Source organism: Quercus suber, unplaced genomic scaffold, assembly GCF_002906115.3.
Source record: "Quercus suber isolate HL8 unplaced genomic scaffold, Cork oak 2.0 scaffold_166, whole genome shotgun sequence".
Lineage (NCBI taxonomy): Eukaryota > Viridiplantae > Streptophyta > Magnoliopsida > Fagales > Fagaceae > Quercus > Quercus suber.
The window spans coordinates 360,584-371,548 of record NW_027069627.1 but is presented as its reverse complement, the minus strand read 5'-3'; the positions used below and the strand labels follow the sequence as shown (position 1 = coordinate 371,548).

At 30.5% G+C, this 10,965-nt stretch overlaps 1 protein-coding gene across 1 annotated transcript; it reads left to right on the top strand.

Annotated features, from left to right (window-relative positions):
* The first annotated feature begins 6,848 nt into the window (after window positions 1-6,848).
* On the top strand, window positions 6,849-10,725 carry LOC112038046 (putative B3 domain-containing protein At5g66980). Its single transcript, XM_024070855.2, has 5 exons — window positions 6,849-7,018; window positions 7,938-8,325; window positions 8,440-8,526; window positions 9,751-9,890; window positions 10,306-10,725. Exons 1-5 carry the CDS (start codon window positions 6,911-6,913, stop codon window positions 10,546-10,548), a joined length of 966 nt encoding a protein of 321 aa, XP_023926623.1. The 5' UTR covers window positions 6,849-6,910; the 3' UTR covers window positions 10,549-10,725.
* Window positions 10,726-10,965: the final 240 nt, after the last annotated feature.

Genomic DNA, 10,965 nt, shown 5'->3' with positions numbered 1-10,965 from the left:
TTTTTTTCACTTTTTTTTTTTTCTGTAAATTTTATATTATTAAGTATATTATAAATATTTAAGATAATTATTAGTATTTAGAGTGTGGACTGTAGAGTGATTTATCTTTATCTTTTTTTTTCTTTTTCTATGGTACTTTACTTTTAAGAAATTAAGTACTAGGTAATTTTTTTTTCACTTTTTTTTCTTTTTAAAATTTTAATTATTAAGTGAATTATAAATATTTAAGGTAGTAATTAGTTTTTAGAGTGTGGACCGCAAAGTGATTTATCTTTTTTTTTTTTTTCTTTTTGTATGGTACTTTACTTTCAATAAATCAAGTATTAGGTAAACTTTTTTGTCACTTTTTTTTTTCTTTTGTAAATTTTATATTGTTAAGTAGATTATAAATATTTAAGATAGTAATTAGTATTTGTAGTGTGGACCGTGGAGTGATTTTTCTTTTTCTTTTTCTTTTTGTATGGTACTTTATTTTCTAGAAATAAGTACATGGTAAATTATTTTTTTCTCTTTTTTTTTTTTCTTTTATAAATTTTATATTATTAAGTAGATTACAAATATTTAAGATAGTAATTAGTATATAGAGTGTAGACTGTGGAGTGATTTATCTTTATCTTTTTTTTTCTTTCTTTTTGTATGATACTTTGCTTTCAAGAAATAAAGTACTGGGTAATTTTTTTTTGGGTCATTTTTATATTATTAAGTTGATAATAGATGGTCATTAGTATTTAGAGTTTGGATTGTGAAGTGATTTATGTTAATCTTTTTTTTTTTTTTTTGTATAGTACTTTACTTTCAAGAAATCAAGTATTGGGTATTTTTTTCACCTTTTTTTTTTCTTTTGTAAATTTTATATTATTAAGTGGATTATAAATATTTAAGATAGTAATTAGTATTTAGAGTGTGGACTGTTGAGTGATTTATTTTTATCTTTTTCTTTTTATATGGTACTTTATTTTCTAGAAATCAAATACTTGGTAAATTTTTTTTTTCACTTCTTTTTTCTTTTGTAAATTTTATATTATTTAGTGGATTATAAATATTTAAGATAATAATTATTATTTAGAGTGTGGACACTACAAAAAAACTTGATTTTTAGCAGTGGTTGTAACCACTACTAAAACTGTTAAAAATTGCTGCTAAAAGTTAGATAAGTCTATACCAACGGTTTTCTAAACCCTTGCTACAACTTGAATAACCGCTTTTAAGTTCCCGTCGCTATAGATCACTATAGGTTATAGCAGCGGTTTTAGGAATCACTAGTATAGAAAACATCTTTGAACTGCTGCTAGAGAATTAAAAACCACTAGTACACACTGCCTTACTTTTGGAATTAATTATTTATACCAACGGTTGTGTAATTGCTGCTATAGATTCTTTAGTAACAGTTCTATGAACAGCTGCTAGAGAATTAAAAACTACTAGTACACATGGCCCTTCCTTTTGGAATTAATTATTTGTACCAACGGTTATGTAACTACTGCTATAGATTATTTAGCAGTAATTCATAGAATTGTTGCTAGAGAATTAAAAAACCGCTAGTACATAGGGCCTTCCTTTTGGAATTAATTATTTACACCAGCGGTTATGTAACTGCTGCTATAGATTCTTTAGTAGCAGTTCTATAAACCATTGCCAAACAAAATTAAAAATGTTAGTATTCCTTTTCCTTATTTCTAGCATGAATTATTTTTAACAGTGGTTTTGTGAATTACTACTAGATATTCTTTAACAATAGTTTTATACAACACTTCTATAAAATAAAATAAAAACAGTTCTCCCATTCATACACTTTGTTATAAATTAGTTATTGCAGCAAAAAACAACTACTACTATAGGTTCCATGTAGGAGCAGTTATAAAAACCGTTGCCGAAGGTATAAACATTATTGAATATTACAAAAATATTTTTTTAATTAAATTTTTCCCTGAAAATTAGTATTATAACATGTTTGGAATGTTATTAAAATACACAATTTCAAAACTCAAAGTAATATAATAATTGTATCTTATAGATGATTTAAAATTAAACCATGGTAGAATATGGTTTTACATTGCGCACCAAATATTCTCTCTACTTATATACCTAAAACAAAAACTATCCAACCAAATTATCCAAACCTAAATCATATTTAAGCCCCTAATTTTAAAAAGAAGAAAGAAAAAAAAAATTACCTGTAGGGGTTTTGGCGTCTTGATAGTAGTGGGAGGCTTGTATAACAGAGGTGCTGACCTCTTAGATTCCTCTTTCTCTCTCTTTCAATTGTTTTGTCAGCCTTAGGTCTTTTATTTTGGTAATATATAGTGAAACATTGTGTTTTATTTAACAATCTGCAACATTTTTGCCTCTCTCTATTTCTCTTTAGGGCCTTATTTGGTTAGTTATTACTATTAGTCCTTAATTATTATTATTTTTTTGCTTTTTTAAAAAATACTAAAATGGTGGGTATGCTAAAAGATACGAAGAATAGAGAAATGTGCGATGTAAGCTTAGTCAATTAATGAAATATTCTCTCTACTTATATACTCAAAACAAAAACTATCCAACCAAATTACCTAAACCTAAATCATATTTAAGCCCTTAATTTAAAAAGAAAAAAGAAAAAAAAAATTACCCGTAGGGGTTTCGACGTCTTGATGTTGGTGGGAGGCCAGTATAATGGAGGTGGTGACCTCTCAGATTCTTCTTTCTCTCTCTTTCAAATGTTTTGTTAGTCTTAGGTCTTTTATTTATCTGATTTGTTATTACTATTAGTTCTTACTTATTTTATTTTGTTTTTTGTTTTAAAAATACTAAAACAATGGGTATGCTAAAAGACACGAAGAATAGATAAAAGTGTGGTGTAAGCTTAAGCAATTAATGAGATATTAATGAGACAGCAGTTAAATAAGTTAATGAGAATTTTTGGGTAACAGTAAAATAAATTTAATGAAAGAAGTAAAAAAATGCTAAATGCAAAATTAGAGCGCCACTTGGCAGGACCTCATACACTCCCGCGTGAGGTCTAAAATACTAAAACAATGGATATACTAAAAGACATGAAGAATAGAGAAAGGTGTGGTGCAAGTTTAGACAATTAATAAGATATTAATGAGATAACAGTAAAATAAGTTAATGTGAATTTTTAGGTAACTGTAAAAAAAACTTAATGAAAGAGGTAAAAAATGATAAATTCAAAATTAGAGCGTCACTTGGCATGAGGTCTCTGCTTTTATATATATATATATATATATTGATTTCAAATAAATCATTTAGTTGGCGTCAGAGTAACACAATAGTACCAAAATCCTAAAGTTCCAAACTTTTAACTTTAAGTCCCAAATGACCAATAGCCAAAGTGTGCCCAATAAATGACAAATTAAAAAAAGGCACAATAGTTGAATATTAAGAACAAATTACTTGATAAATAACTTGATATCAATAATACTTCAATTTTTTTAAAAAATTTATAAATATGATAAAATTTTAACTTATGACATCTGCTCTATGATAATTGATTTTTATTATTATGCTAAGATATTCATTCATTCATCAAATACATTTTCTTTCGTGATCCATTTCATGTCAACTCAATTGGTTTTTGGTGTAGCTAAAGTTTGAACTCCTAAATGTTTTATCCAATTATAAGAGACTTAACAAATACTTTGGATTTTTTAAGTAAATGCGATTCTATATTATGGGATGGGTTGTCGGTCATAGACTATATGTCTATTTTATTTTATTTTTAAATTTTTTATTCCAACTTTATAGGGGCCAATTATATTTTTTTTGTCCAAAATTTAAATCCTATATATCTCTATTATATATATATATATATATATATTTTTTTTTTTTTATATATAAAAAAAAAAAAAGTTAGGTGCCCCCATTGATCTAAAGTCTCTATCCCCAATTTGACACCACACTTAGCACGCTGAAAATCCCTAAGCTTATTTCTCTTAAAAACAGTGATATTGGAGAAAAGAGATGAGAGAAAAATAAGGTTTTTAGCTTTTTATGTAATGTCAGATGTGGGTCCCATGAATTTTAAAATATTTACAATAATACTATTGAACATTGTTACTCAAATATTGAAAATTGCTATGGATGTGATCTCAAAATACAGTGTTTAAACAATTTAAATTGAGAATTGTGACTAAAAATCCCAAACACTCTTAACTAAAATATCTTAACAAACATATATATATATATATATATTTGTTGGGAAAAATGTCTTGACACCCTCTAAACTCTAACATAGTGGCTATTACACCCCTAAACTTTTATTTTAGTCAATTTACTCCTTCAACTTTACATATGTGCCAAATTAATACTTTAGTTAGTTTGATGTTAATAAACTAACAGAATACTCATGTCACAGACACTAGTGAGCATTAAAATCATCCAATTATATCACCTAAGACCTATGGAGAGACGAGAGAGAAAAAAAAAACAATTTTAAGANAAAAAAAAAAAAAAAAAAAAAAAACCTATGGGTCCCCAAAAAAAGGGAAAATTCTTGGAGGCCCCTTAAACTTTGAAGTAGTGGCCATTACTCCCCTCAAACTTTTGTTTTAGCCAATTTACTTTTTAAACTTTGTGTGTGTTGCAAATAGAACCATCTGTTAGCATAATCGTTAAGTGACTAACGAAATTGTCACAAAAGTGCATCTCATTTTTAAAAAGCACAAAAAACATTCATCCAAATTCCAGACCAATTGGGAGGGGGTGAGAAAAAAAAAAAACAAAAAACAAAAAACGAAAAACAAAAGATACCAGTAGCAAAACCATGGACATAATCAAGACAGCCTCATCCTTATCCCCAACTGCAGATAAAGATGAAGCACAAGAACATACCTACCCAGATCAAACTCTATTAAAAGAAAATGCAGATTAGATCAAACTCTATTAGAAGAAATTGCAAGCTAAGTTAAACAATTATCTGCTATCTCAAATTTAAATCAATTGTTATTTGGATATTCAAAAAGAATTGTAATTTGTACAAAATTATAAATACATGTACAAGATCCCAAAATACATTTACAAGAAGCCACAGTCTTTATATCTCATCTCAGTTATTCAAACAGTGATATGAGTGTTGTTTCCAAAACCCAACTTGTCTCTCATCTCAGTCTCTACATCTCATCTCATCTTAGTTTTACAACTTCTCTCTCTAAACCCATAGATCAACCCCCATGGCTGACTCAAGACATACATTTTTTTTTTTTTTTTTTTTTTTTTCACAAGATAGAATTTTTATTTTAATCTAATCTAAGTGTATATGTGTGAAACTTCTTCCTAAAAACTTGAACCCTGGCCCTTGCCCCCTACATCTCACAAGCACTTATACTTATAGAGTGATCACCGCACCAAGGGTGCGCGGTAGTGACTCATAGTTTTCAGTGTTTAAACATCAAAAACTGTTGTTTAAACAATTATACCAAACGTGCCCTAAATGTTGATGGATAGAAACTGCTAAAACAACTCATTATTTTTACAAACCAAAATTATTTACATGTGAGAAACTCATATACTAAAACAAGTATTGTTTTTTTTTTCTTTAAAAAAAAAAAAAAAAATCTTTGAAGAAAACATTGATTCTCTTATGGAATCAACTTTGTACTTTTCTTATATAAGGGCTCTAAATTTGTGTAACATAGAGAGAGCAAGAGAGACTTGGAGCAAACCAAATAGAAACTGTAGCCTCTAAATGAGAATAGAAGTAAATATTTTGCTATTGTATATTTCAATGTGTGATCAAGATTGTGAAATCATAGAACTAGTTATCCCAATGACTTTTCTCCTATTCAAAATTTCAAACCTGAGGATGTGCCTTGGAGTCCGTTAGAGGTTTTAGTTTTTGACACAAATAGTTCGTTTGTGGAAAGGTCTAGTACGAGAATTTTAGAGTTTTAAAGTTTCTAGGGTTGAGGGTTGCAATAGTGAGTTTATCTACTATGTTATAGAGTCTAGGTAAAAAAAGTTTTGTTCTAAACTCATTCTCATAGATATGGTGGATAGTCTTAGTTGTGTTACGTTACTCATGTAGTGATTTTTCTTTTGGAGTTGTTCTCCATCAAATTTTCACTCGCCTTAATTGTGGTATTTTATTGCTTCAATTACAGATTTGATGAATTGTTATGTTTGTGGTTATTTGATGAATTGTTATGTTTGTGGTTTATATTATAGAATTGTGATCATATAATTGGTTTAATCAACATTAAGCAATAAATCCACTACACAATCAACTATGGGCTCTAAACTAAACTTTCCAATTACCATAAACATCAATTCCCAATTGATTCTAGGGTGGGTTCAAATTTAAACCTTTTTTTTTTTTTTTTTTGAGAAAGGGTTCAAATTTAAACCTAACTGTTATTGATGGGTAAAAAAATAATATAAGTGGTTGATTTAAATTAGAACCAATAATAACTTTATCATCTAGAATTTATTGTAAAAATATTATATAAACTTAATAATCCTCCTTTAAGTGCCAATTTGTGATTATATTATATGATTTACATTTGAGTCAACCAACTTAAAGTACAAAAAAATAAGAATGTTTATCCTACATTAGTTATATGTGTCTAGTGTCCGCTATTTATAATCTCCAACTTACAACTACAAAAATTAGACCTTTTTATATTTATAATCTAAAATTAAGTTATTTTATAATTGTATTCTAGTTATATAATATGTTATAAATCTGATTTAAATCACTATTATTATTTTGTACTTCGATCACTGTTCGACAAATAAGCAAGTTGTGCTAAAGTAAACCCAGAAGTTCGGGAAGATTGACTTTTTGCCAAAATCCGCCCCCTATGTCTGTCCTATTAGGGTTGACGCAGCTTCAAACACTATTAAAAGACAAACAAATTCACACGACCTCACTTCGAAAACAAAAAATAAAATAAAATACTAAAAAACAATGGTGAGGCCTCGCAAACAGAGACAGAGACAGAGACAGCCCTCTTTCTCGGAAGACAACCCTGAGTTCTTCAAAATTTTCCTCCCAAATACTTGCTCTCATGAAATAGTACTCTCTCTCTTTCTCGATATTGTTCCCATAATGCTTACTCTATTTTACTTAAAATATTTCGTTGAAGCATCTGTTTTTATTGTTCCTATTTCATCATTGATCATTGTATCAGCCATCATTGTATGTATTTGTACAAAACAGTAGCAGGTTTTGGTGGGGTAAAATGTTATGGGAGCATTGTATGTATTTCTGCAAAGTATTAAGATCTTATAAGAGCATTGAAGTCCTTAGTCTCCCGTTCCCTCCACCCATATTTGCATATAAGCTTATTATATAACATGGTGAGAACTGTCCGAAGGAAAATTCTGAGACCCATTAGAACTTTTAAAATTCGGCAAAAAAAAAAAAAAGAGCTTTTGATTTTTATTAATTTTTTATACGGAAGTTTTGGTTTTGATTTTTATTTCTCTGGCAAGTGCTACTCATCCATAATATTAGCATGTTTGTTTGGAATAGTTTTATTATTATTATTTGTTTTTTTTCTGAAAAACTTATTTGTTGAAAGTTGTCTAGTATGGTTGTACTTGGAAAAAGAAATGAGAAGATTTTAGAAAACTGTATATAAACAAATAAATCAATGAAAAAAAAAATGCTAATCCAAAGGCACGTCAAGAATTTTGTGACAAAAAAATAATACTGAAACTCACAGTACTTTTGATATTTCTTTTTACATGTTTTGAATTTGATCAGCCATAGATTCCATTTGGGTATAATTGATTCTTTCTAGAACGTAGGCAGGTCATTGCTCTTCTCATCTAGGCTATATTTATCCTATACACTACATGTGTTCAAGGAAAAATGTTAAGTATTACACCATGATTCACCAGATAGGAATAAAATATCATTGCACTATGCAGTGTTTTGAAGACAAGACCGCTTGATATCTGATGAAAACTCAATCTATTTCATATTGCAGTCTATACCTCAAGCTTTTATCAAGCACTTCAATGGAACTATACCAAAGAGGGCCATTCTTAAAGATCAGACTGGAAAGTTTTGGCATGTGGGACTGGAACAAACTAACAGGCGCTTGTGTTTTAAGAATGGATGGCAATGTTTTGCAAGTGATCATTCTCTGGAATTTGGGGATTTCCTAATTTTTAAATTCAGTAGAAGTTCTTTGTTTGAAGTTAAGATATTCAGTAAAACTGGATGCAAGAAGGAAGAAGCTGCACCTATTGGTAAGCCTATTCCATTTGTGAATTTGGAAGAAGATTCTGAAACAGAGCTGACTTGTAGCAGACCCACCCGTATTGGCAAGCGAAAGCGTTCAGAAGTTGGCCTCAAGAAAATTGAAGCAGGCGGTTAGTGTTATGTTAGTTAGCACATATTATTCTCAACTAATTGCCTTTCTTCCATTTTTGGTTTTGAATAATTTGAATGGGTATTAATACATTTAAAAAGTTGATTGCTTATAGGTTCATCTGAAGCTAGTCGGCATAAATTGAAAAGAACTGCTGGAACAAATCTTGGAAAGACTCCACACTTTGATAGAATGTACTATGGTGAGTTTTTTTATTTTTTTTTTATTTTTAATTTGCAGTCTAGACTTCAGATATATTTTGGTTCTGGGCTACGTTGGGATTTTGATATATGGAGAGGAGAGTTGAGAATGCCCAAATGTGATGATAGCTTTTGAGAGTGAGGAATATGATGGACTACATAGTGGAAACAACCAGATGTGTATGGAATATTGTTTTAACTTCTGGGTATGTTATTTTGATATTTGAAGGAGGAGTTGAGAAGGCCATTGAGATTTTGGTTGTAGATCTTTAGATTGAATATGGTGAGTGTTAGTTTTATCTGTAAAATTTTATAGGAGACAAATTGGTGTAACGGTTGATACTATTTGGTTGAAAGCTAAGGTTCCTGGGGAGACGCAAAACTTAACAGCTAATGGAGGATCTAGAGCTCTTGAGACTGCTAGTGCTTTGAAATCAGGAAATCCTAGTTTCATGGTTATCATGCAAACATCATATGTTTTTGGCATATGTAATTTGGTAAGCTTTCAGCTGAAAATATTCGAGTTTTGACCATTTGAACTCTTTTCACTTCAATTTGCATAGATTAGTTAGAGCACACCATGTTGCAGAGATGCTTCCTTTACAGATCATAATCCGTAGAATTCCCTTTACCCATCTTTGTATTATACATTTCTTCTCTTATTCGTTTTTTATTTTATCTTTCTTGGGGAGCAGCATATACCACACACATTTGCCAAGAAATATCTTGAAGAGAAGTGTCTTGATGTTTTCCTTCGGTTTCCTGAATGGATTACTTGGCCTGTTAAGTACATTTTCAGGACAGTTGGTAGGCATCTAATAGCCGAACTCACTAGTGGTTGGAGAGCATTCTCACGAGACAATAAATTGGAAGTATGTGATGTTTGCATCTTTGAGTTTATTAAAGGAATTGATGTTTCATTTATAGTTAACATCTTCCGAGTGGCTGAAGATGCAAATTGCAGCCTGTCTCCAGGTGAGAAATATTTTAAGTGATTGAAGTCAATGCCTTAGACATTTCTGCATGTATTTTATTATTTTTCCGTGGTCAGCTCATGGGAGAGCCAAAGGAGTTGAATCAAAGAGAAGCTTAAATTAAAATTGAGCTAATTTTGGGAGGAATTGTGTGAGTTTTATGGGAAGTAAAACATTGCAAGCCTTTGAGAACAGAGTTCTCATGATGTCAGAAAATAATGTAATTACTCATTTTTGGTTTATTCAATGCAGGCAAGCCGAAACAGTTGATACGTGAAGATTGCACATCTTCACGTGCTTATTTAGCCCTTGAAGCTGCCAGGAAAGTCATCTCGGAGAATCCTCTCATTAAGGTCCATATAACCTCAGCTCTTCTGAAGTGTGCACATATGGTAGGGTCATTAACAACATTTCCGTAAAGCTATGTTTTTAAATGTACATACAGTAAATTACCCCCCTATATGTCTCTATCAATGATTAACTTCCTATGGAAAAGAATGAAAATTAGTTTTTACAAAAGAATATGGATGAGTAGTGACCTCAAGCTATTGTTGGTTAGATGGATTGCAAGCTTGTGAAGACCAAATCAATATTACCTTAGGTAGAGAAAAGTTATAGAATATTTTGAGAGTACCATAAACAATAGAATGTAGCGTCATTATGAACAATAGAATCAAATCATTTGCATACCTATGACTGTCTTGCACTGCAATGAACATAAAATATAATATTGTTGCCTCAAAACTGTTTTTTTTTTTTTTTAATACAAATGGGGTTTCTTTCTGATTAAGTATCTTATTTACACAGAATGTGCCTAGTGGCTTTATCAAGAAGTATATAAGAACTACACGCACTGTGATGCTCCAAGTTGCAAATCGATCATGGCCCGTGAAGTTGCTAGTTTATCCACGGACATCATATAAGCTCTCTGCTGGTTGGTCTGCATTTATGAAGGAGAATACTTTGAAAGAAGGAGATGTTTGTGTCTTTGAGCTGATTAAGAGGGATGACGTGGTGTTCAAAGTCAACATTTCTAGAGGTCTCAATTAAGAGATTGTTAACATTGCATTTTAATGTATCAATTAGGGAGCTTGTTTATTTTGTTACTAATATGTTTAGGCTTTCTTTTCTCTTTCAAATGTCAAATTGCAATCTTCGCGAAGGGAATCACTACACGGATCTTCTGCTCAGGGAATGAAACACTTACAGAGATCCTTTTGGATTTTATTCTTATCCTCCTTCCTACATTTTGTATCAGCTTTTAGCCGCTTGGGTTATTGTTTACCCTACAATTTGTAATCGGTAGTTTCTTTAATAAAGCTCCTCTTCACACACACACACACACACACAAAACAAATTGTATTCGCTCCAGCTATCACAGACAGGTAATGGGCTAAAACCCTGCATTGTTAACCGGTTAGCCCACAGTAATACGGATCCAGCCAGTCTATGACCCAACCAAAAAAG

Bases quoted from the DNA above. Each gene is read 5' to 3' on its own strand.
- LOC112038046 (XM_024070855.2), top strand. From the start codon at position 6,911: ATGGTGAGGCCTCGCAAACAGAGACAGAGACAGAGACAGCCCTCTTTC. The intron at 7,019-7,937 runs GTACTCTCTCTC...TTCATATTGCAG, and splicing joins ATACTTGCTCTCATGAAATA to TCTATACCTCAAGCTTTTAT. The intron at 9,891-10,305 runs GTAGGGTCATTA...TTATTTACACAG, and splicing joins TTCTGAAGTGTGCACATATG to AATGTGCCTAGTGGCTTTAT.